Source organism: Pristiophorus japonicus, chromosome 1, assembly GCF_044704955.1.
Source record: "Pristiophorus japonicus isolate sPriJap1 chromosome 1, sPriJap1.hap1, whole genome shotgun sequence".
NCBI classification, from domain to species: Eukaryota; Metazoa; Chordata; class Chondrichthyes; family Pristiophoridae; genus Pristiophorus; species Pristiophorus japonicus.
The window spans coordinates 248,048,854-248,076,800 of NC_091977.1; the positions used below are offsets into that span (position 1 = coordinate 248,048,854).

A 27,947-nucleotide genomic window follows, 5' to 3' on the forward strand; every position below is an offset into this window, starting at 1 on the left:
AAGGCAATTGGAGTGCTTAAGCAGCGCTTCAGATGCCTGGACCACTCGGGAGGCAGCCTACAATACCACCCTGAGCAGGTCGTTGAGTTCATTGTGGTGTGCTGCATGTTGCATAACCTAGCTATGAGGAGAGGACAACAATTGCCAGATGGGACCGCTGGTCCACCTCAGGAGAGAGGGGAGGAAGACGAGGAGGAAGAGGACGAGGACCTCGGGGAGGACAATCAGCCTGGTGATGAACCCATTCCCCACATCCCCCGCAACACTGGAAAAGCCCCATGGTAATTATGCAGCTGCAAAACTCTTGCATCAGCAGCTCTTAAATGAATGCTTTGTGTGAACTTACATTGGTGACAGTTACAGTTGCGTTACGTTTCATCCTTGCCTGGCTTGGCCATGGCCACTGTTTCCAACAATTGTACTGATGTTTTACCTTGCGTTATTAGAAGACACTTCAGGACAATTGTAAAGTTAAATAAAAATGTTTAATAATTGAAGACAAATGTGAAAATTTTTTGAACAAACATATACAACACCCCCACCGTCCCAAGCCTCAACAGTCAGCAACATTTGTAACACAACAATAATATAACAACACTCTCCCACCATCCCAAACAGTGAGCGTTCAACAAAAACTTACTTTTAACAATAACATCAATAACAATATACAGTACCACCTCTCCCTACCTGCAGCCATGCTGTCCTCCTACACTTTGACCCCCCTTGTATTAACCCCCCCGTTTCCCAGTAACTCCGAGTAATGGGACCAAGACATCTGGCCTCAGTGCCCCTCAAGATCTGCTGTGGGGGAGTGACGTCAGCAGAATCACCTCAGTGGCCGTCTCCCAAAACTATTGCAAGCCGCAAGGCATTGACAGAGTCAGTTGTTCGCCCCATTGCCACAACTATCCGCTCCATGCCCTCCATTATTCATGCGGACAGTGTGGCAATGTTGTTGGTCAACCCACCAAGCGCCTGGAGGAGCTCTCGACCAATGTCAATGCTCGCCCTCGATAGTGACACCACATCCTCATTGACGTCTGCCTGTCGCAGCACGTGCCTACCTCAGCGACTCAACCTCCGTGGGGTCAGTGTGGGCACTGGACGCCTTGGAATGGCCTGCTGGAAGTCGCTTGGCCCCGCTACTTCATCTGTTGAGGATACCACAGATGAGAACTGATCATCTTTCTCCTCCTCGGATTCCTGTTCCTCACCCGTGGTGATGACCACCTGCAGTGGCAAAGGGGTTGCTGCAGGGGCCTCCCTTTGCGCCTCGGGAGTCTGGATAGCTGCAAAACATAATAGAGGTTATTGGAAGAGAAGGGTGGACATGAGAATGCTTGCGCTGTGCTGGCATATGTACAAGGAGCAACACAACTGCAGTACATGTGAACAAGTGACATTACATATGATTAACATGAGAGTAGAGAAGAGTACAGAAACTACATGCATAACATGACATGATTAATATATTATAATGAAATGCCATTAAATTATTTTAAATTACCACTGCTTTACACATTACTCACGTGGCGCAACAATGGGATCTGCACCACGATTGTGACTGAGCACTCGTGCTGCGGCACGTTCTTCCAAGTCGGTGAGTGGGTGCAGCTCAGCAGGCCCTCCTCCGATGTGCCTCTGCTCTACCAGATTCTTAGATATCTTCCTCTGCAAATGTGATGAGAGCATGGCATAAGCTAATTGACTAGGTACTATTACGAATACACAACAGATATTGTAATCCACAATTAGTCGCCCCACATGCTATTCATCATTAACATTAACATTATATGCTAATACAGTTTGTATCCACAATAGATGCATGGTTATAACATTTACATTCAGAGAAAATATTTAATACGATTGTGTTTAGGAACTAATGCTTGACACCAAACATCTCGTATACAATCTCCAGGAAGGGTCCCATCCACGGGCGGTGCCATTCAGCGCCTGAGGGGAGGTAGACGATTTATTTGAAACATAGAAAATAGGTGCATGAGCAGGCCATTCGGCCCCTCGAGCCTGCACCACCATTCAATATGATCATGGCTGATCATGCAACTTCAGTACCCCACTCCTGCCTTCTCGCCATATCCCTTCATCCCTTTAGCTGTAAGGGCCACCCTTTTGAATATATCCAACGAACTAGACTCAACAACTTTCTGTAGTAGAGAATTCCATAGGTACACAATTCTCCGGGTGAAAAAGTTTCTCCTCATCTCGGTCCTAGATGGCTTACCCCTTATCCTTAGACTGTGACCCCGGTTCTGGACTTTCCCAACATCGGGAACATTCTTCCTGCATCTAACCTGTCCAATCCCGTCAGAATTTTACATGCTTCGCTGAGATCCCCTCTCATTCTTCTAAATTCCAGTGAATATAAGCCTAGTCGATCCAGTCTTTCTTCATATGTCAGTCCTGCAAACCCGGGAATCAGTCTGGTGAACCTTCGCTACTCTCCCTCAATAGCAAGAATGTCCTTCCTCAGATTAGGAGACCAAAACTGCACACAATACTCAAGGTGTGGTCTCACCAAGACCCTGTACAACTGCAGTAAGACCTCCCTGCTCCTATGCTCAAATCCTCTCGCTATGAAGGCCAACATGCCATTTGCTTTCTTTACTGCCTGCTGTACCTGCATACCTACTTTCAATGACTGATGTACCATGACACCCAGGTCTTGTTGCACCTCCCCTTTTATTAATCTGTTACCATTCAGATAATAATCTGCCTTCCTGTTTTTGTCACCAAAGTGGATAACTTCACATTTATCCACATTATACTGCATCTGCCATGCATTTGCCCACTCACCTAATCTGTTCAAGTCACCCTGCAGCCTCTTAGCATCCTCCTCACAGTTCACACTGCCACCCAACTTAATGTCATCTGCAAACTTGGAAATGTTACATTCAATTCCTTTATCTAAATCATTGATGTATATTGTAAATAGCTGGGGTCTCAGCACTGAACGTTGTGGTATCCCACTGCCATTCTGAAGACTTGTTTATTCCCACTCTTTGCTTCCTGTCTACCAACCAATTCTTTATCCACTTCAATACATTACCCCCAATACCATGTGCCTTAATTTTGCACACTATTCTCTTGTGTGGGACCTTGTCAAAAGCCTTTTGAAAGTCCAAATACATGACATCCACTTATCCACTCTACTAGTTACATCCTCAAAAAACTCTAGAAGATTTGTCAAGCATGAGTTCCCTTTCATAAATCCATGCTGACTTGGACCGATCCTGTCACTGCTTTCCAAATGAATCGATTGAGGTTGCCCGGGGGGAATCAGGACTCCTGGTGAGTTCGGCAATAGCAGGAGTGTAATGGGAGGGGGCACCGTGACCACGGGCTGTGCTCGGAGACCTGTGAGTGGCCGGAGCTAATACCCCAAAGTGTCCCAGGACAGACAGTGAGCCAGGGCAGCTCTCCCCCAGTCCAGGCTGAGTCACTGTGCAAGTGACAGCAGCCGGAGAGACTCACACAGTCTGGGTAAAGGTGACCGGACCCCTCAGTGCTCAGTCGTGCCCCATCCACCAACGTAAGCAAAAAGGAGACAGTGCCCAAGTTAAAGACTTGCTCACAGCACACAAAAATTCTTCTAAATTAACGTGGTAGAAATGCCGAATGTTTGCGGTCTGTCTGTTTCCAGTCGTTCCTTTAAATAATAATAATTAATACTGTTCATTAAATGTAAGGCATCTGAGCAAAGTTAGACTTAAAGGGCGCAGGTTCCGATCCCAGTCCAAATCTCAGCAGGGAAGCTATGCAAGATTACCCAGCTTAATTACAATCCAGCAGATTTACATTCTAATTAAAACAGTGGATCATTACAATTTAAAGTGTAATGATTTAATACTTACTCTTGCTGAAGCAACCAGGCTGTTCCACCTTTTGCGGCACTGGTCTGCCTCACGCCTATCGTGGGCCACTGAGGAAACAGTGGTGGCAATATCACCCCATATTTTTTGATAGGTGAGAGGGGGAGGTTTCCCACGCCCACCCTGAGTTAATTGTTCCCACCGACTTTCCATCTCATTTACGAGGGCTTCATTCACTTCATCGGAAAAGACTTTCGCCCTCCTTCTCCCTGACAGCTCCTCCTGCTGCACATTTGTATCGCTATTTGAATAAAAATAATATAAACACCTTCAAAATTTAATACTAAAATTTAAAGAACAGAGACAATACTCTAATTACAACGAAATCAATGATCAACTCAGATGACTGCTTGTTTCTCGCTCCTCTCTCTCCCTCTCTTTGACTCTTCTGAGCATGCGCAGATGACCCCTGAACTCCCAAATCGCGAGAAAACATCTTTGCTAAAAGAAATTTGGGGACAATAGCGATCATAGTGGAAAGTCTAGCCCTATGTAACTAGTGGATCTCCAGTGGCGTTGATCATAGAATGTCAGGTGATTCGCTGCTTTATAACAACCAGGAGAGATAAGGAATTAAATTAGTAGCTAAAGCAGTTTAAAGAAGGGTTTCATGTTCATTATCCTGAGCACATTATAAAGATTACTAAATATTGGAGCAAGTGTGAAGGACATCCTTCATGATAGTCTGAAACACAGAAAGTGAAAATATATCTTAAGTAAAAAGGTTCAAAATGTAGCTAAAGCTTTCCTATATTCAAGCTTATTTTGTGCATGTGCAGAGCACTTTATTTAATGCCCAGTATGGCGTGCCTCATTAGTCAGACTATTCCTCTCTCACTTCAGCTCAAAAAAAATGAGTGCCACAAATTGGCGAGCTGGTAACGGGGCAATTTGGACCTCAGTGAACAATGGGACCAACAGTCTATCTCCTTAACCAATGACATTTAGGGATAGAGAAAGAAACAGAGGAAATACAGATAATGAAATAGAGTCAAATCAGGTACAGAAGGAGAAATAAAGAGAACAAAAGAAAAATTGGATTAAAAGAGAGAGGGGGAAAGAGACAAAGGTAAAAGTAAAGAAAAAAATAAATGTTAAATTTATAAACTCCACAGTTTATATTGGAATTTTTGGTTTCATTCTGCAATACTATTCCAATTTGCCATGGTCCTGTTACTAAGGTGCATCACTAAGGAGGCAGTAAAAAATGCAATGTCTCAGGCGCACGCACCACAAATTTCTGGTACCTTCCAGGTTATGCACATCCCATATTATAGAATGGTAAAGTGCTCCTCAGGAGATGTTGAGTATAAGTGGTGCAATGCTATGTATTTTTATCCATTGCTATAAATATTTAATTGACAAACGGACGTGCCCTGTTCAGTTACATGTTCCAAATAAAGTATTGCTGTTCCAGCATTCTGTGTCAAAAACCACACTTGGAGTACTGGGCTCAATTCTGGTCTCCATATTACAAAACAGATATAGAGGCACTGGAGAGGGCACAAAAACATTTACAAGGATGATACCAGAATTGAGAGATTATAAATATCATAAATATATATCAAATATCCAATATATATGAAGTGGTTTGATTAGGTAAATGGGGAGAAAATGTTTCCACTTGTGGGAAAGTCCAAAATTAGGGTCCATAAATATAAAAGAGACACAAATAAATCCAAATAGGGAATGAAGGAGAAACTTCTTTACTCAGAGAGTGGTTAAAATGTGAAATCAATTGGGCTGGATGACCTGTTTCTATACTGTAGATTCTAGGAAATTCTACATAAAATTCCTTTATTTATACATAAAAAATCTTGGCCAAAACCTCCAATTTTTTTGCATGCTTAACACCCACTTAATGCCCATTTTACCGCTGAAATGACGTATAACGCCCAGATATCGCCCATTTAGCCACAAAATGGAAACTAACACCCATTTTTCAGAAACTTATCGGCGAGCATTACTTTCCCCATGTGCTTAACGCCGGGAAAAATTAATACCGCTCGCCCACTTTTTTGGGGCGGAATCATCAGAATGGGCGAAATCAACACCCATAATATCGCCCAGCATTAATTTCAGCACTGATTTAACGCCGAGATTCAATAATACCGCCCGCCCACTTTTTTTTGTCGTAAAAAGCATATTTACCGAAACTAGTGGCCATGAGATCGCCCAGCATCACTTTCACCACCTCGCACACATATCGCCCACAATATCGCTCGCCCAAAAAAACACCCAGAAAAAGTGGAACTAACCGGAACTAATCACAGCGTTATGGACACCATGTTCTTCATCACATGTCGCGTCCTTTAAAAGGCTGCTGTGCTTCAACCTCGGGCGAATTCGGATGTACTCTGGAGGTCGTTGGCGTTGATGTGAACATCTCCAAAAACATCTTGACCATACTGTGACCGATTGGAATTTAATAAGTGTCTTCGTCGAGATATTCATTGTTTGTGACCAATCGGTGGAAAACAGAGAGCTACTGCAATGGGGCCTGTCCTTTCACTCCCTCTCTCGGTGACCAATTACATGCAGCAGACTCGAAATCACTGAAGGTACGCTCCACAGCATTATGTGCCCAATGTAAGACATGCCAGAATGATGAGGAGGACCTGACATTACTCCCCCAGCAAGTACAGGGAGAAGCTTTCTTACCTCGAGTTGCCTGACACCACCTGCCTTCGGAGACTGCGCATCCACAAAGAGGTTATCACTGAGGCAGGCCAGCTGATAAGGGGAGATCTGCAGCCTGCCAGCACCATCAGTACTGCACTGTCCGTCGAGGTCAAAGTCACCGCAGCACTGTCGTTCTATGCCTCGGGTTCTTTTCAGGTCTCAGCTGGAGACATTTGCGGTTTGTCTCAGCATGCCACACATTGCTGCATTAGACAGGTCACTGAAGCCCTGTACGCATGCAGGAGGGACTTGATCAGCTTCCCTATGACCAGGGAGACACAGAGTGAGAGGGCTCTAGGATTCTCCAGAATTGCAAACTTCCCCAAGTGCAGAGAGCAACAGACTGTACACACATTGCGATGCGGGCACTTTTTCAGGATGCAGAGGTTTTCAGGAACCGTAAGGAATTCCATTCTCTGAATGTTCAACTCATTGTCGACCACTAGCAAATTATACTGGCAGTGAATGCTCAATTTCCGGGCAGCATCCATGATGCTCACATCCTGCGTGAGAGCACTGTATCTGACTTGTTTAACAATCAACCACAAGGTCAATACTGAATGCTTGGTTACAAAGGATATGGCCTCGCCACCTGGCTGATAACCCCCACTGCGTGACACCCACACCGAAGCCGAGAAGCGATACAAAGAGAGCCACAGAGCCACTCGCAATATCGTAGAGAAAACCATTGGAGTACTTAAGCAGCGCTTTAGATGTCTGGACCATTCAGGAGATGGCCTCCAATACCACCCTGAGCAGGTAGCTCAATTCGTGGTGGTGTGCTCCATGTTGCACAACTTGGCTATGGGGGGGGACAAGAATTGTCTGATGAGTCTGACAGTCCACCTCACCAGAGAGAGGAAGAGGAGGATGAGGAGGCGGACGCTGACATCGGCCCAGACAATCAGGCTGACGCTGAAGCCATGCTCCAACCCCCCGTAGACTGCATGAAAGGGCTAATGGTGGCATGATAGCTGCAAAAGCCTTACGTCAGGAGCTCATCAATGATCGCTTTGCCTGAAAAAACATTGGTGTTATTTACAATGCTGACACACCGTGCAGCTATCTGAGCCAATGCGCAACAAGGTTTTGTTAAATAAAAAACATTTAAACTGAACATTTGTCTAAAATCATCAGTATTTCTGCAAAAAACAACCCTTCCCCCCCGCTTCTTCTCCCCATCTCTACCCCTTCCCCTTCCTACTCCAAGCCGCCTGGCCGAGGAGCTCCTCAGTTGATGCTTCATTGGGGGAGTGGGGGTGATCGCCAAAATGTTGCTTAGATGGATACGGGAGAGGACGGTCCCAAGGTGGGAACGTGCACCGAGCCAGAAGCAAGATATTTTTGCTGGTTCTCATGTGTGGTTGGGGGTGCAGCACCTTGGGGTGCAGTGCCGCGCTCTGGGACCACTGGGAGCCCTCTGCCACCAGTGTTCCTGGCTACCAGCTCCAGGGCCTCCATCATCCCTTCCATGTTATATCTTATTTGTTGGACAAAAACTCGGTGCCAACTATGTTCTTGATGCTTAGTCGACTTTTTGCTGCTGGTGAATCCCCTTGTGCCTCCCACAACAGCCAAACAAGCACACACCACACCCACACACACCTTCAGTTCCTCTGAGTTCCCTCTCTCTCTGTCTCCTCTTCTGCGCATGTCATGATGACCCTTGACCTCCTGAATCGCGGGAATCGAGCGTTGCCATGCCATTGCTAAGGACGGCAACACTTTACGGCAGAAGGTTAGCGAGATTTAACGCTATCGCCCATTTCATATTGGAGACTAGGTGCTTTGAGAATGGGCGGGGCGAGAAGCCGGTGACCTTAAAACCCTTAACACTCATTTTTGGGCGAAAAGCACAAAAGTGGAAAATCTAGCCCCATGTCTGTCCCTAATGCCCCACTGAAAGTCAGTCATGAAAGTGAGATCGATGACTACAACTAATTATACAATTATAGTTAATGTTCATGTTGTGTATGTGGGTTTTCAAAAAGTGTTTGATAAAGTACCACATAATAGACTTGTTAGCAAAACAGAAGTCCATGGGATTAAAGGGACAGTGGCAGCGTGAATACAAAATATTTAAGGGACAGAAAGCAGAGAGTAATGGTGAACCATTGTTTTTCAGACTGGAGGGAGGTGTTCAATGGTGACTCCCATGGGTCTTTTTGATATATATGGGTATATAGGGTATAATGTCACAGTTTTCAAACGACATGAAACTCAGAAATGTAGTAACCAGTGTGAATGATAGTAACAGACTTCAGGAGGAGATAGACAGACTGATGAAATGTCTAGACACATGGCAAAAGCAATTTAACACAGAGAAGTCTGAAGTGATGCATTTTGGAAGGAAGAATGAGGAGATGCAATATAAAATAAATGGCATAATTTTAAATGGGGTGTAAGAACAGACAGATCTGGGGACTTATGTACACAAAACTTTGAAGGTGCCAAGACAAATTGATAAGGCTGTTAAAAAGGATATGGTATCCTTGGCTTTATAAACAGAGGCATAGAGTACAAAAGCAAGGATGTAATGCTAAACCTTTATAAATCACTGGGTGGCCTCATATGGAGTGTTGTGGCCCAATTCTGGGCACTGCACTTTAGGAAGGATATCAAAGCCTTAGAGAGGGTGCAGAGGAGATTTACTAGAATGGTACCAGGGATGAGGGACTTCAATTAAGTGAAGAGATTGGAAAAGCTGGAATTGCTCTCCTTAGAGCAGAAAAGATTAAGGGGAGATTTAATAGAGTTGTTCAAAATTGTGAGGGCGAAACTGTTTGCACTGGCAGGCGAGTCGGTAACCAGAGGACACAGATTTAAGATAATTGGCAAAAAAACCAGAAGGGAGATGAGGAGACTATTTTTTTACACAGGAGGAATTCACTGCCTGAAAGGGTTGTGGACCCATATTCAATAGTAACTTTCAAAAGTGAATTGGAAAACTACTTGAAAGGTAAATAACTGCAGGGTTATGGAGAAAGAGCAGGGGGTAAGTGGGACTAACTGGATAGCTCTTTCAAAGAGTCAGCACAGACATGATGGGCCGAATGGTCTCCTTCTGTACTGTATGATTCGATGATATAATTAATAGCTACCATTCTGTGCAAAATGTGCTTTGTTGAATGTAAATGATCAGGTTCAGACTATTTGGTATACATGGCATTGGCCTAGGAGCTTACTCAATGCCAGCATATATAGAGAGAAAGAGACGCTAGAGCTTGTCGCTTGCCCATCCCCTGCTTGGTAATTGGGGGGCCGAAGTTGGAGAAGGTGAGGAAAAACAATTTTAAAATGAGGCAAAAGAAAACAAAATGAAAAAATACAAATGTTTTTGAATCCTGACTGGAATTCACATGTCTGGTGGACAGCCAAGAACTCTCCATGTCTTACAGCAGTTTTCTTTCAGTGTTACGATCTTTCATTCAACTTTACTAACTTTAGTGGGACTAAAATATGAAAACTCCAGTCAACTAATTTTATTTTAAAAATCTTTTCCCCGCTCTGCCATTTTCCCCATAAAATCTGGCATAGTTTTGAAGCTGTTCCAAGTTCTTATCCTATTTGTGATAGCGGAATATCTACCAGTAGCTTGGAACGTAATAATGGCAGTGATAGAGATTGGCAGATTCAGAAAATTGGATAATCTCCATCGGCAGCAGTGACATGACTGATGCTGAGGATGGGAGCATAAACTAACGTGACAACATGCAGTCAGATTGCTCAGCAGACTACCAAGTGAGTTGACATCACTCAGTGGATAGTTGACAGCAGAATATGTTTTTCCTATATATGTCATCATCACTTTGCTCATACTGAGATGTGACTCCCAGACAGTATCCTGTACACATAATGTTAGACTTAGAAGGCAAGGGAAGAACAAGAATAGCAGCAGAGCCATCTTGGTTTTAGAAAATGTTAAGTATGGAAGAACACAAGACTGAGTACTGTGAGCTAAAACTGATGTGACCTTAGTCTCTTTAATACAGCTCCGGAATGCCAAAGCAGCATGGCAGACAACCTTTTATACTTCCTTGCACAAGGTGTACATAGAAACATAGAAACATAGACAATAGGTGCAGGAGTAGGCCATTCGGCTCTTCGAGCCTGCACCACCATTCAATAAGATCATGGCTGATCATTCACCTCAGTACCCCTTTCCTGCTTTCTCTCCATACCACTTGATCCCTTTAGCCATAAGGGCCAAATCTAACTCCCTCTTGAATATATCCAATGAACTGGCATCAACAACTTTCTGCGGTAGGAAATTCCACAGGTTAACAACTCTCTGAGTGAAGAGGTTTCTCCTCATCTCAGTCCTAAATGGCCTATACCTTATCCTTGGACTGTGTCCCCTGGTTCTGGACTTCCCCAACATCAGGAACATACTTCCTGCATCTAACCTATTCAGTCCCGTCAGAATTTTATATGTTTCTATGAGATCCCCTCTCATCCTTCTAAACTCCAGTGAATACAGGCCCAGTCGATCCAGTCTCTCCTCATATGTCAGTCCTGCCATCCTGGGAATCAGTCCGGTGAACCTTCGCTGCACTCCCTCAATAGCAAGAACGTCCTTCCTCAGATTAGGAGACCAAAACTGAACACAATATTCCAGGTGAGGCCTCACCAAGACTCTGTGCAACTGCAGTAAGACATCCCTGCTCCTATACTCAAATCCCCTAGCTATGAAGGCCAACATGCCATTAGCCTTCTTCACCGCCTATTGTACCTGCATGCCAACTTTCAATGACTGATGAACCATGATACCCAGGTCTCGTTGCACCTCCCCTTTTCCTAATCTGCCACCATTCAGATAATATTCTGCCTTCCTGTTTTTGCCACCAAAGTGAATAACCTCACATTTATCTATATTATACTGCATCTGCCATGCATTTGCCCACTCACCTAACCTGTCCAAGTCACCCTGCAGCCTCTTAGCATCCTCCTCACAGCTCACACCGCCACCCAGCTTAGTGTCATCTGCAAACTTGAAGATATTACACTCAATTCCTTCATCTAAATCATTGATGTATATTGTAAATAGCTGGGGTCCCAGCACTGAGTCCTGAGGCACCCCACTAGTCACTGCCTGTAATTCTGAAAAGGCCCTGTTTATCCCGACTCTTTGCTTCCTGTCTGCCAACCAGTTCTCTACCCACGTCAATACATTACCCCCAATACCATGTGCTTTAATTTTGTACACCAATCTCTTGTGTGGGACCTTGTCAAAATCCTTTTGAAAGTCTAAATACACCACGTCCACAGGTTCGACGTTGTCCACTCTACTAGTTACATCCTCAAAACATTCTAGAAGATTTATCAAGCATGATTTCCCTTTCATAAATCCATGCTGACTTGGACCGATCCTGTCACTGCTTTCCAAATGCGCTGCTATTTCATCTTTAATAATTGATTCCAACATTTTCCCCACTACTGATGTCAGGCTAACCAGTCTATAATTCCCCATTTTCTCTCTCCCTCCTTAAAGAGTGGTGTTACATTAGCTACCCTCCAGTCCATAGGAACTGATCCAGAGTCAATAGACTGCTGGAAAATGATCACCAATGCATCCACTATTTCTAGGGCCACTTCCTTAAGTACTCTGGGATGCAGACTATCAAGCCCTGGGAATTTATCGGTCTTCAATCCCATCAATTTCCCTAACACAATTTGCTGACTAATAAGGATTTCCTTCAGTTCCTCCTTCAGTTCCTCCTTCTCGCTAGACCCTCGGTCCCCTTGGGCAGGTGACATTTGGGTCTCCAACAGTTGCGCTCTCTGGTGGCAAGTCTTACACAGTTACAATGTTTACATACACAACATCACTTCTCCCTCCCCAAGTCTTTGATTCAAATTATTTACAAGTTGAGACGATCCGGGGCCCTACGCTCCCTCATTGATTGTCTGAGTTCAAACTCTGGCATGGGTGAGTTAGTCGGACCACTGCTGCACTGCGGCGCGGCTAGTCTGACAGGACTGTTGGGGATGGTGGGTTGATCCTCTTGATTGACAGCGAGGTCGATTGCTGGTTGGGTGTGTATTGGTGGATCGATGATGGTGATGTCCTCTTCAGGTTGTTCCTGGTTGTCGGTGAACCGCAGTTTGGTCTGATCCAAATGCTTTCTGCATGTTTGTCCATTCAATAGTTTGACTATAAACACTCTCATCCCCTCCTTGGCCAAGACAGTTCCAGCAACCCATTTAGGATCATGATCGTAATTCAGGACAAACACAGGATCGTTAACATCATTGTCACGCGATACAGCCGCGCGATCGTGGTACATGTTTTGCCAGTGACGCCGGGTTTCCACATGATCATTGAGATGTGGGTGGACTAGGGAGAGCCTGGTTTTGAGAGCTTTCTTCATTAACAATTCTGTAGGGGAAACCCCAGTGAGCGAGTGGGGTCGCGTCCGGTAGCTGAGCAGAACCCAGGATAAGCGGGTCTGCAAGGAGCCTTCAGTCATGCGTTTCTAGCTCTGCTTGATAGTTTGGACTGCCCATTCCGCTTGACCCATTGGATGCGGGCTTAAACGGGGCAGACCTGACATGCTTGATGCCATTGCAGGTCATAAACTTGTTGAATTCTGAGCTGGTGAAACACGGTCCATTGTCACTGACAAGGACTTCGGGCAAGCCATGGGTGGCGAACATAGCCAAGAGGCTTTCAATGGTGGCAGTGGTTGTGCTGGATGACATGATGACGCATTCAATCCATTTAGAGTAAGCGTCCACTACAACTAAAAACATCTTTCCGAGAAAGGGGCCAGAAAAATCTACGTGGATCCTGGACCACGGTTTGAGCACGTGTTGCACTGGTGTGCGCATGATTCTAAGTCCGAGTCAATCCCGGGCCACTAAACATGCGACCTGGCTATAGCCTTCATCATGACTATGCCTGGGTGGTTACTGTGTAGGTCGCGTATGAACGTTTCCCTGCCTTTTTTTGGCAAAACCACATGATTACCCCATAAGAGACAATCAGACTGGATAGACATTTCATCTTTGCGTCGGTGAAATAGCTTAATTTCATCTTGCATCTCCCCGGGAACGGCCGACCAGCTCCCATTGAGGACGCAACTTTTTACAAGTGATAGCACAGGATCCTGGCTGGTCCAGGTCCTGATCTGGCGAGCAGTGACGAGTGACCCCTCGCTCTCAAAAGCATCCATGGCCAGAAGCATGTCTGCGGGCTGCGCCATTTCCAACCCGGTAGTGGGCAATGGTAGCCGACTGAGGGAATCAGCACAGTTCTCCGTGCCTGGTCTGTGGCGGATAACAAAGTCATAGGCGGACAATGTTAGTGCCCATCTTTGAATGTGGGATGAAGCATTGGTGTTTATGCCTTTGCTTTCTGAAAACAGCAAAATGAGTGGTTTGTGGTCGGTTTCAAACTCAAACCGAAGTCCAAATAGGTATTGGTGCATTTTCTTAACCCCATATACACATGCTAACCCCTCTGTGTCGACCATACTACAGGCTCTTTCAGCCTTAGACAGACTTCTAGAAGCATATGCAAACAGTTGAAGTTGGTTTGCTGTAACACACAGCCGACCCCGTATGAAGATGCATCACAAGCTAGCATTAATCGTTTACACGGGTCATACAGTAAGTACAAGTAACTTATTAGACAAAAGTAGGTTTCTGGCCTTCACACTTGGAGCGTTTCAGCCTGAGTCCCACTCTGTCTCGTCAACTTAGAACCTCTTCCAGGTTGTGCAGGTGTTAGGTGGTGTCACGACCGGTGCTCAGGATGTCGTATTGAAACACACCGGTGCGCGGAACTGATTTCAGCAGACTCTCCATGTCCCTCTGGAAGATGGCAGCAGCTGAATGAATCCCAAAAGGGCATCTGTGGTATATAAACAGTCCTTTGTGCGTGTTGATGCACATCGATCTTTTTGAAGATTCAGCCAGCTCTTGTGTCATGTAGGCGGAGGTTAGGTCCAAGTTGGTGAACGACTTCCCCCCTGCTAACGTTGCGAACGGGTTAGCCGCCTTGGGTAGTGGGTACTGATTTTGTAACGAGACTCTGTTAATCATTACCTTGTAGTCTCAGCAGATTCTGACCGTGCCATCGCTTTTCAACACCGGAAAAATTGGACTGGCCCACTCGTTGAACTCGACTAGCGATATGATTTCCTCTTGTTGAAGTCTGTCCAGTTCGATCTCGACTTTCTCCCACACCATGTATGGAACGGCTTGAGCCTTGTGATGAACGGACCTTGCATCGGGGACTAGATGGATCTGCACCTTGGCACCTGTGAAGTTGCCGATGCCGGGTTCAAATAGCGACGGAAACTTGCTCAGCACTTGGGCGCACGAGGCATCATCCACTGAAGATAGTGCTTTGATGTCATCCCAGTTCCATCGAATCTTTCCCAGCCAGCTTCTGCCGAATAGCGTTGGGCCATCGCCTGGTACAATCCACAGTGATAAATCATGCACAGCTCCATCGTACGATACCTTAACTGCCGCACTGCCAATGACTGGTATGAGCTCTTTGGTGTAGGTGCACAGCTTTTTTTGAATCTGGCTCAGTTTGGGCCTTTGTGCCTTGTTACCCACAGTTTCTCAAAAGCCTTCTGGCTCATAATTGAATGACTCACCCCCGTGTCTAACACCATTGATACCGGAATACCGCTCAATTTGACTTTCAGCATAATAGGAGGGCTCTTGGTGGTGAAGATGTGTACCCCATACACTTCTTCCTTGGGTTGAGTTGCCTCTCTTTGTTCTGCATGATCCTTGCCGTATCGATCATCCTCTGCCGACTCTGCCACGTGGTGAGTCGCAGCACTCTTGCACATTCGCTGGAGGTACCCCATTGTTTCGCAACCTTTGCACACGTAGTGCTTGAATCGACATAGATGGGCTCGATGATTACCCCCGCAACGCCACCATGGTGCTAATGGATTTGCATTCATGCCCGGTGGCAGACTCTGAGTCATCCTAGGTCTTGCAGCTGCAAGCCTGTAGACCCTGCCATCTGCAGTTCTGCCTGCTAGTGATGTTATTTTATGCACAGTACTTGCCGGTGAGCTTCGATGCTGGGAAGATATCTGTCTGGTTTTATCGCTCGTGGATATAAATGCCTGAGCTAACTTGATGGGCTTGCTCAAGTCTAGGAATTCAGTGGACAGCAGCTTGCGTAGAATGACCTCATGGCCGATGCCTTCTCAGGTCGGCGACATAACTCGCCACGTCCTGGCTCTCAGTGCAATGGTGCATGTAGAAGCGATGCTTGGCCATTAAGATGCTCTCCTTCAGCTTGAGGTGGTTCCGAACCAGCGTACTCAACTCTGTATATGTCTTCTCCACTGGTTTCTCCGGTGCTAGCAGATTCTTGATTAGGCTATATATTGTGAACCCACACACGGTGAGGAGAATCACCCTGCGCTTGATCACTTTATCATCCCCATCCAGTTCGTTGGCCATGAAGTACTGGTCGAGACGCTCAACAAAGGCTTCCCAATCATCACTCTCTACAAATCTCTCTAAATTACCAACGGCAGCTATGACCGTGTGAAAGTTTGTAAGCTGTTACTCGTCGCCAATTGTTAAGTATGGAAGAACTCCACAAGACTGAGTACTATGAGCTAAAACCGATGTGACCTTAGTCTCTTTAATACAACTCCAGCGTGCCTAAGCAGCATGGCAGACAACCTTTTATACTCCCTTGCACGAAGCGTGCAGGTGACCCTTGGGCCTGCAACACTTGCCATACATAATAGAAAAGCTGCTAAGTGCAGAACTATACAAATATACTGCCACCTGGTTCTTCAAAAAAGGAAAGACTTGCATTTATCGAGCGCCTTCCGCATCCACCGGACGTCTCAAAGTGTTTTACAGCCAATTAAGTACTTTTTGAAGTGCAGTCACTCTTGTAATGTAGGAAAGCAGCATGATTGGAAAAGCCCTACCCACCAGCAGCTATTCCAGTAATCTCCTAGGAAAGGCAAAAGCTAGACAAAAACCCATGGCCAATTAGGGAAAGTGAATCTGGGAAATTCTGCTCCGACCCCCTTATGCAAATGAAAACAAATCCAAAAGACCGCTTTGAAGATGCTTATATTACATGGTATTTCACGTACCTTTCATAAGAAGTGATTTTCACCCCAGCCAGGAACAGGTTCAGCTCTCTTTTGAAGGCGTGCAGAAAATTAGCACTCACCAGATATTTGTTTGAGGCTGGTACTTGCCTAAAGCAGCATGGGACCAGTAGATGCTAGTTATACTGCTAGCTCCATATTAGCTTCTGGCTAGGGAGTGCAGAGCATCTGATTGCTGATTAAATGTTAATGTTAACAAAGAGCAGATGGGATATTTGACTCTTTACTAACATTAAAAAGATAAAAGAAATTGAACTGCCTGGGAACGTTCAGTTACACACAGACTGCAGCTGATGAAAAGCTGATGTGATAAGAATCTACCTTCACAAGGTATTTTCATACCATTTGTCAAAATTTATTTGGCAGGCTCGAGACCCAAGTTATATCTTAGTTTGCATTGATATGAAGCTAAAACTCCTTTGCATCAACGATAGATGTGTAGTACAGCTACAAGTCAGCCTACTTTCATTTTTGGTCTGCAACCAATTATTATTTCAGATAATTGCTAAATCTCGCATTACAGTTAAATAGACTCAAGACAATAGACAACTAGCTCACAGTGGCAAATATCAGGTGTACAAGGAAACTCTTAACTGTCCATCTTTCTTCTCAAATAAATAATGAACCATCTTCAAACCCCAGCAAGCACTTACCTCACACTGTGCACAATTATATAGTTACAAATAATGGTGGTCTCCTTCATTGTGGACACTGCAAAACTGGGCCAGTGTTCATAATCAGGAATTTCCGTTCTCCTGAGGGAATGTCCCGATGACAGCGCACCTGTAGATTGTCACAGGGACTCCTACTCACACAACACGACCAGAATCTAAAATCAGCAAGAGTTCCTGATCATCATCCAATGAAATGTGCTGGAAAGTGTGTAGGTGTGGATATCAGGTGAGGATGAGATTAGGTTCAGCTGTAATGCCCTCCATAGTTGAATGGCTTGCTGGCATTCATTGTCTAGGTTCAGACATGAGGAAAGGTCACCATTCAGATGGAAACAAACATCCTAGGCTCCCACTCTGCCAATATACATCTGGTCATTGATCAAGAACATCACAGCACATAGGATAACATTATTTCCTGTGCAGTAGTTACAATTATTTCATTTCAATGCCAGGTTATGAAAGCAAAAATTCCAGAGCAAAAAGCTAGCTTTATCGATCATTAAACTAGATCAATTGTTTTTCTTGGTATGACAGCTCCATTGTTGCAGCAACATAGGCCTAGAAATTGACTTCCTTAGCGCCTCCCGTTAACACCTATGGGGGTTAATAACGGGCTGCTGAGCACTTATCGACTGGATACAGCGAGAAAATCGACTCCCGTTAAATTCGCCCAGGTAGCGCCCCGGACCCGAACTTCGGTTCCACCCTCTGCAGCATTGCCGGGCAAAAACACCGGCAGCTGCAGGTGTTCATCGGGAGGCCGGGCGTTTTGGGGCAAAAACTTAAAAGCGAGGTGGCTGACATAAATGGAGAAATGTCTAAACTCGTGTTTCTCCTATTTTTAGCTTCATCTTCGGCCGTGATTGATCAGCCCGGCACTCTGCTGCAGTGCATCCTGGTGATCAGGCCGGATCGTGGCTGCAGTCGGGGAACAGATAAGTAGTCACAATGCAGAGCCTGCAGCGATGGCCCTTCCCTTGCAGAAAGGAGCATCCAAACACGGCAGCGCTGCACATCTCCCGCCCCACCTGCGTCCTGTTGTGCTCCAGGAAGGAAGTGGATGGCTTGATTTAGCACTCCACTTCCTCCCTGGAGCGCAAATCCTGAATTTTTTTAAAGTTAAAAAGTATTAGCGCCTGGCACTAATTCTTTCAACTTTTAATAGTTAGCGTCTAAAATAGGGCACTCCTGGATTTCTCCCCCTTAGAAACTAATACCTCTTACATAATGTTTAATCATCCTTATATGTACTTATTCTTATCATCCTTAATTCTGTTTCGAACAAGATATACATCCTGATCTCCCATGATGTTATTCTCAAGAATGGAGATAATGGGGTGTGTGCATCTCTCCAAGTTTGTAACATCATAGGAACAGGACTTAAAAATGTCACAGGCAGGGGAATTTTAGACAAAACCTTTGCTCAATGGCAGCTTCTAGTCAGCAGTTTTACAACAGCTGCACACACAGTTCACTTAATATTTAACAAAGATGCTGTAAATGCACAGTGTCCAGTAATGATCGAAGCAACCCGTGTCATGTAGGTGCCTCTCCACTTACCTCACCATAACACAGTGGGATTCAGCTCCTCACCACTCGGTCAGCTTCTGCCGTTCTATCTGCCACTGCTGGGAGCCTTCACAGTGGCATCCGAAAGATGGCACCTCTGACAGGGAGCGACTCAATGAGAGATTAGCCCGAGGCTGCATCTGCCTTCTCAGGTAGGTTTAAAAGGATCCCATGGCACCTATTGAAGAAGTGCAGGGAATTCTCCTGGTGTCCTGGCCCTCAACCAACATCATCAATTTGGCTGCCGTGTTTCTCTACATTACAACAAGTGACTACACTTTGCAAGTACTTCATTGGCTGTAATGTTGCGAGATCCTGAGGTTGGGAAAGGTGCTGCATAAATGCAAGTTTTTCAAGTACTATCTTTAATACATTTATTATAATACAAACTGAATGAGGGTGAATTTCTGATAAGAACTGTTCATCCAGATCCAATGCATCTGTAATAGCAATATTCTGCTGGAGATAGATTCAGAATGAAGTGGCTAACAGTGTACAAGTTGTGATTGTTGTTGCTTTTGGCTCTCTTATACTCATCTGTACATTTTTCTGTTGCTTTCAGTGCAGATGGGCGTTTTGAATCCTCCCTTATGACAAAGGCTATCGTAAAGTATAATGGTACGGTGAGATGGACACCTCCTGCGAGTTACAAAAGCTCCTGTACAATAGATGTCACATTTTTCCCCTTTGACAAGCAAAACTGTTCGATGAAATTCGGATCCTGGACCTACGATGGTGGCCTAGTCGACCTCATTCTGGTAGATGAAGAGGTGGACCGAAAGGATTTCTTTGACAATGGAGAGTGGGAAATTTTAAATGCCACAGGAGCGAAAGGGATGAGGAGGGATGGCTATTATTCATATCCATTTATCATCTATTCTTTTGTACTGAGACGCTTGCCTCTATTCTACACATTGTTCCTGATTGTCCCTTGCCTTGGCCTATCTCTTCTAACTGTACTGGTATTCTACTCACCATCAGATGAAGGGGAGAAGCTATCGCTGTCCACCTCAGTTCTGGTTTCCCTGACTGTGTTCTTTTTGCTTATTGAAGAAATAATCCCTTCTTCCTCGAGAGTCATCCCATTGATTGGCGAGTACTTGCTGTTTATTATGATCTTTGTCACCCTCTCGATCATTGTTACTGTCTTTGTTATCAACGTCCACCATCGATCCTCAGCCACCTACCACCCCATGGCCCCCTGGGTCAAAAAGCTGTTCCTCCAAACCCTTCCCAAACTTCTGTGCATGAGGGGCCACACTGATCGCTACCACTGTTCGGAAAACGCGAGCGACATTCCGAAGGTAAAGCAAAAAACATTCGAGAAACGTCGGCACAATGCAGCCAAGTGTGATGAAAATGCGGATATGGTCACCATTTTAGAAAAGGCTGTTGAATCGGTGAGATACATCTCAAGCCACATAAAGAAAGAGCATTCCATTCGAGAGGTAAGGGCGTTAGGGCAGGTGTAAGGCTGCAAAGTACATGTTGTTAGTTTTCAAATAAAGTAATGCCCTAAAGGTGTATATGTTGCAGCTTCATTGCTGTCTTTAATGATTCTGAATACCAGGCTTTTACAAGAACAACTTGTATTTATATAGTGCCTTTAATATAATAACATATCCCACGGTGCTTCAGAGGAGTGTTATGACAAAACAAATAAAGTTGACACTGAGCCACATATGAAGAAATTATGGCAGATTGATCAAAGAGGTAGGTTTTAAGGAACATCTTAAATGAAGAAAGAGAGGTAGAGAGGTGGAGAGGTTTAGGGAGGGAGTTCCAGAGCTTGGAGTCTAGGCAGCTGAAGGCACGGCCAGCAATGGTTGAGCGATTATAATCAGGGATGCTCAAGAGGGCAGAATTTGAGGAGCACATATATCTCGGGGCATTGTGGGGCTGGAGGAGATTACGGAGATAGGGAGGGGCAAGACCATGGAGGGATTTGTAAACAAGGATAAGAATTTTGAAATCAAGGAGTTGCTTAACCGGGAGCCAATGTAGGTCAGCGAGCACAGGGGTGATGGGTGAACAAGAATTGGTGCGAGTTAGAATACGGGCTGTAACTTACAACCATAAAAATAAAGGAGCATTTAATAACTGCAATCATTTTTTTTCTCTCAAGAATAGCCTTCCGGATTTCTTTTTTATTCTAATATTTTACAAGGATTCCTCTTTTTTTATATGTCACAAATACCAATTATTAGTGAGAGGGCAACAAACTAAGCTGCTGACACTCTTCTCCCTGTATTGGTCTCCGATTGACTGGTTGGAGGTGTGCTCGAGTGGCTTAGGATGCATTTCTCTGTGTCTTTGCATTGCCATTCTTCACCACTACAACCATCTTCCAGCCAAAGCATGTTCTTTTAATCAATTTGTCCCTGTATCGCATTTTCTGTATTTGTTTTGCTTACCATACATCTGCATGTCTTCAGCTTTAGCAATCTCTTGATTTAATTTTCGCTTGCAACAAATATTTTTTTGAGCAAACACCTTCAGAATCTAAATCTAAGCGTATCAAGCTAAGAGAACTCAGTTGAAGTCGGCCTAGTAATTCAAAGACTTTGCACGGGACCTCCCTCCAACGTTCTGAGTTTCAGTCCCAAGAAATCTGACATTTGAACTTAGCTCAGTGATTGTCAGCTTTACATAAGAGCATAAGAAATTGGAGCAGGAGTAGGCCATACGGCCCCTCAATCCTGCTACTAACTAGAATATTTTGTAGATAGGGCCGCACCATATGGGTTTAGGATAATTTATGTTGGATGCCTTTTCCCTGTTTAAAAAAAAATAACTGACGAATCGTAGAGACATATTGAAGCTGTTTGTATAGAATTCAGCGATCTAGGACATCTTAGCAGCAAGAGGCTACGTAGCAGGGCATTAGCCCAATAGGGAATACAAAGAGAAACCTTCAGTGTTTTTCAAAGTGGTCTCCAGTGAATGCATCAGCACTCCATCAATGTATCCTTTCCGCTCATTCAATGATAGTATCATTCATCCATCAACCTTCCAAACTACCACCCATTCCCCCATCTCCTGACCTACCCATTCCTTTAGGCATCAGGATTTCTCCACTTCCATCTATATATCTCACCCATCTCCTTATCAATCCCATTTTCTTTTCATTCTTCCATCTGTAAATCTCAGTTTTTCCTTAGGTAAATTAATCTTCAGAATGCATTTTTAAACTTTTTTTTCTCCATTCAGGTTGTGGAAGACTGGAAATTTGTAGCTCAAGTTCTGGACCGGATTTTCTTATGGCTGTTTTTGCTGGTGGCAGTTCTAGGATCAGTATTGATATTTGCTCCAGCACTTCAAATGTGGGCAAGCATTGTAATAATGCCCAGTGTAAACTATCATAACTAAGCTGAGATGTGGCACAATTATATTTTGGATCAGGTTTGCTAATATGTCACTTGCTATTAGATTTAACTATATTTTATAGAAGAAAAATGATTTGATAAGTACTCATTTGGGAGCCATGTCAAAACACATTTATTCATACATAGTCGGCGGGGGTTTCCACTTGGTTGCGCTGGTTTTTCGGTGCATTTCGTCCAATATCGGCCAAACTAGCGCAAACGATCGATGAATTTCAAGTGCAAATTACGTCCAGCGCAAATTGAGTTTCCGCTATCTTTTGCAATAGTTTAAAAAGACATCATGCTGGAAGCTGGACCCGGCCACAATCTGGTCACACCCCCAAATCGAATTAATCACCACGGCGAGTTTCCGTTAATTGCGTGCTTTTATGGGCCGTTGAAGAGGCTCTTAAGATTAAGCTTTTTTTAGGCACAAGGGCACTAATAAGCACATTTTAAAAGCTTTTAAAAAAAAACATTATTTTACTAAGAAACTGACTAATGGACACCAATGTAGCTAATAAATGACTGTATAAATTTTTTTAAGTCATTTTTAGTTATTTAAAATAGAGTCATTTACAGGTGGTGGATTGATACTCCGATTAAATATGCTTATTTTTGATAAACTCATTTTTAGCTGAATTAATGAGACTTCACCAAGTTGTCACTCTTAAATATATCACAGAATATTTTTAATACAAATAATCTTTTTTAAATTACATTATAAAATGCTGCACAATTGTGCTGGTTCAGGACAGATTTCATGTTCGGCAATATAGAAATGAATTTGAGCGGAAACTTGAGCAAAAAAAAACACTTCTGAAAACGAGCGCAAATTTGAGCGCAATTTGCACCCGGATCGCCGATTGCACCCAAAGCAGAAACCCTTGGCCAATTTTATTTGTTGCACAATAAAATCACAAGATAAGAATTTTAATTGGATAAGAGAATGTAAAAGCATCAATATGTGCTGTATTTCAGCTCCTAAAAGCTATATTTGTTCTGTGTCACGTTAGTTTATCTATCAGTTGTGATCACATTACATTTTTATTGCTTTATTTTTTGATTATGAAAGAAAAATTGCCTAGCTTGAAAATGGGAGTTACATCAGTCATTGATAACTAAAGAACGGCTTAGATATTCAGCATCTGAGACACATGCACATATTTATTGGCTTAAAGGAACAAGACAGTCTTGCAGGAATTGTACTAAAATGTAATTCAGACATTATGAATGACCGTAGAATGCTTGCTATGTTGTGGATTGATGGAGGAGCCATTAAGCCTCAATATTTTAAGAATTAGGTACTGATAATGGTCGTTTTGTTAAAAAGAATCATCAGTCCGGATTTTGCGGTCAGTGACGAAGTGACGGCACTCGCCACTGACCTCGGAGAAAGCTTCCCACAAAGATCTAATGATCTCTGTGGCATGGAGTTCACCTCTTCCACCGTTAATCTGATTCTGGCGCCAAGTCTAGAGGATTCTCCGGCATCCATCAACAGTAAAGTCATCTAGCTGACTAAGAAGCCAATCACATTGAAGAAATCTCACAGACAGCAAACCAGGAAGTAAAATGGACTGATTTTCTTTCACTTTTTAATCATTTTACAGAGAGCAAAATAAAGATTGGGATACGCACATGGAATTAAGGTAGAAGGTGAAATATCATTAAAAAAAACCTTTAAAACAATTATTTTTCAAAAATCATGGCATTTTTATTATAATGGAAAAATTTGACATTTCACAAATATAAAATTTGTTTTTCAGGGTCAGAACGGTTGTTCACAGTAATTATGACTCCATACACCATTAAAAACCCAATTACACCTCATTCAACAAGACTTAACTTTTTCAAAGGTTTTTACTGAGCGATATTCCAGCGTAAAAACTTAAGTTCTCGTCAGTTCAGTGATTTCAATTCATTGTCGGCTATGGGGAGCTCGCCCTGTGGAGGAGCAGGGAATGATTGACAGCAACTTCTGAATTTCTGGGAATGTGTGTACTTCAAACGTTGTTGTCAGATTCACAGTTTTAGTGGCAGTGAATGCTGACAGTTTCGACGTCATTACAACCGGGCCATCAAATTGTTTCAGTGATATTGTGGCTATTTTATTACTCAGTTCAATATATGGTGAAGCTGATGACAATCACAGCACCATTCTTTACATGTTGCTCTACCTTCCAGAGAATAACAATATGAGGAACTTCAGGTCTTTTGCCATTGACTCTCGAGTAGCTTCACCACTCCTATATTACAAACAGAGTGATGCATCATCCCAGTTACATGCTGTTAGTCTGAGTCACAGTCAGGATTTCAGTGTCTTGATATACATGTAGGAATCATGCTATGTTAGAATCCTGGTTTTATTCCTCACAGCTATATTCACCTATGTATACCCTCCCACTCTTCACACTCAGCTAATTTATATATCAGTGTGCTTCTGTAAAATAAAGTGTTTTCTTGTTATGAACATACTCTAGTCTGTTTCCTATTTCCTCTACACAGAATATTACAGATTTAACTTTATTTATATCGTAACTGAGCTCCTTAGTAATTATTGCCTAAATTTGGGTTTACTTGCACTTCCTGTGCTGGTACAGGCATGACAGGCTGAATGGCCTCCTTCTCCACTGTACGATTCGTAGGGGGTGAAATTCGATATCGCCTCTTTTGGGGAGGTAACATTCGGGAGGCGCGAGACTTAGCAACAAGCGCATAGGTCCCGTCCCTCTCGAGAAATTCAGGTTATCGCCCCCGGAAGGAAATGGAGCGCTAAATCAAGTGCTCCACTTCCTTCCTGGGGCGCTAACAGGGAGAATGCCTCAGCAGCGCTGCACACTGGGCCATGCAGTGCTGCCGCTTCCAAGAGGCTCTTCCCTCAACTAAAGGGACGGGCCCATGCTGCAGACTCTGCAAGGAGAACAGGCACCTACCCGGACCACCAGGTTATGGGGGTGCCGCGTGATTAGTCCGGCACGCAAGCAAAATGGGAAAACGAAGGTAATTTAAAAAAAATGTTGACTCAGCCACCTCGCCTTTCATTTTCGCCCTGGCCGGCAACTCGCGACACATCCCCTGCAGCTGTGGGTGTTTTCGCCCGGTGCTGCTGCAGGGGGAGAAAGTGCATTTTGGGGCCGAGGCGCTAATGGGGCGATGCGCGCAGCGATGACGTCACAATCTCCGGAGCTCAGGAGATCAGGGCACAAAGCCGTAGCGTCACTGCTAAACTCCAGCCCAATATGGCGGGAATTGTTAACCGTGTCGTGCCCGGTCTCAAACTCATTTGTGCCACGTTAGCGCGTGCTAATGGGGCGCAAATGCATCAAATTTCTTGTTCTATAATTCTATACAGTCCTACTGTATTGAAAAAAAACACTAATCACAGAGTCTTCTTTCACAGGAGCTCAAAACTTTGGCTCTTTTGACCTTTCTCAGTCTTTCATTCTACCTACACAGTGAGTCTTGGCCTTTAAATCTGCCACACAATCAATATAAAAATGCCATTTTATGCATCATATATTGTTTCAAATACAATACTAACTTACAATCACGCAACAATTCGACCATCGTTTTTACATGGAACTTCATTTATTTCTGAGAAAAAAAATTAAGAGGAGCATTGCTTGATCTCCTGCAAGAACCAAAATATTATTAGCCAGATTGTGATGGAGAAGGTAGGTGTATTATAATTCTGGGGCATCCTAAGGTCATCAGAGGCACTATATAAATGCACTTTTATTCGTACTGTCTTTGCTCACACCGTCATTATTTTATATTTTTGTTATTTCAAGTATCGCTTTCTGATATCAGGAGTTGGAATAGCTTTTTTTTTAACCCTTATATTTATAGAATCATAGAATGGTTACAGCACAGAAGAAGGCCATTCAGCCTGTCGAGCCCATGCTGGCCCACTCCCCCGCCATTTCCCCGTAGCCCTGTAAATCTTTTTCCTTCAGACACTTATCCAATTCTCTTGAAAGCCACGATTGAGTCTGCTTCCATCACCCTTTCAGGCAGTGAATTCCAGATCCTAACCACTCGCTGCATAAAAAGGTTTTTCCTCATGTGGCCTTTGGTTCTTTTGCTAATCACCTTAAATCTGTGTCCTCTGGTTCTATTCAAGCTGTTATCTATTTTAGTGCTGGGATTTTATGCCTCCACCAACATGTATATATATATTCCATCGTAAGTAGTGGAATGCAATGCACTTAAGCGGTCTGGCTGACATACGTCTCGAAAGAGGAAGACCATAAAATCACCACCGGCATCAGGTTTTTTCACAAGAATTGAGATTTTGCTGCATTTAAATTTGGTAAAATATTTCATTTTGAATCAAAATACCATAGTACAAAAGCACTCTGAATATCTTTCTATTCTTTCAAATATTTTATCACATTCTATAAGTTATGATAATTGACTAGAGGATCACCCATGGCATCACAGATGTATGGTGTGGAATTTCCTGTGTACTTGCAAGCAGAGACACGTGAAATTGGGTCGTAAAACAAATACCCAGCGTAAAAGGTCAAGGAAATTCAGGCATAAGTGAGTCGCTCGTTATATTACACCTGTCTAACAATCCCTTCCGCCAAATGCATCTCGGCTCAGTATAGCAGCTCTGTCACAAGTACACGTGAACTTCCTGCAATTATGCTGGTTCCGAACATGAGTTATATTAAGCACAGAATTTTAGGTGCATCCGGAAACAAAGTCAATCGTCTGGTGTTTATTGTTACCTTTGAGCATTTTTTTATTTTTAAATTTTTTAATTTATCCTCAGTGAGACCTGCTTTGCATTTTATGGCATCAGAATACGTCCCCTTAAAAATTGAAAATTCCCCCGATTGCATTTTCTTAAATGCGCAGGCCTGGCATTTACGCCAGGTTGCGTTGGTATTTCCAACACAATTTGCCCAAAATCGGGCAAACCAGCACAAAACATCAAGGAATTCCAAGTGCAAATTACGTCCAGCACAAATCAAGTTTCCACAATCTTTTGGTGGTTTTAAAAACATCGCGCTGGAAGCCGGCCCCACCCATAAAACTGGCCACACCCCCATTGCGAATTAATCACCATGGCGAGTTTCTGCTATTGCCCCCATTTGCGGGCCTTCAAGGAGACTCTTAAAATGAAGCCTTTTTTTTTAGCTGCATAGACACTTAACAGGCACTTTTTAAAACCTTTTAAATTTAAAAACAATTTCATTTACTCAGAAACTGATTGCTGTATACCAATGAAACTAGTAAATGACTATGTATAGTTTATTAAAATCATTTTCAGTTATTTAAAATCTGGTTTCTCACAGGCGGAGGACTGGACCCCCTTATTAAAAATGCTGACTTTTTGTGATAAACCCATTTAGAGCTGCATTAATCAAACTGCACCAGGTTACCATGCTTAAATACATCAAGGAATATTTTTTAATGCAAAAGAAAATAAAAAATAAATTATGTTCTAAAACGCTGCCCGATTACCGTATGTTAATGAGATTGGCAGGAAATTCTGGTGTCATTAGAATCAGCAAAATGGGCATAATTTCAGGTGTAAGTTCCCAATTACACCCCCACAGGAAATTCCATCCTGAGTTTGATGAGGTACTGATTCCTAAGGATAGCAGTGTCATATCATGTAATACAAATCATGTAATC

At 43.6% G+C, this 27,947-nt stretch overlaps 1 protein-coding gene across 1 annotated transcript in view; it reads left to right on the forward strand.

Moving 5' to 3' along the window:
* Window positions 1–22,299, forward strand: part of LOC139245585 (neuronal acetylcholine receptor subunit beta-3-like) — a 36,478-nt gene extending 14,179 nt beyond the window's left edge. The window contains exons 4-5 of the mRNA XM_070871207.1: window positions 19,493–20,378; window positions 22,141–22,299. Of these exons, the coding sequence (XP_070727308.1) occupies window positions 19,493–20,378; window positions 22,141–22,299 (1,045 nt within the window). The remainder of the gene's footprint in view (window positions 1–19,492; window positions 20,379–22,140) is intronic.
* The last annotated feature ends 5,648 nt before the right edge of the window (window positions 22,300–27,947 follow it).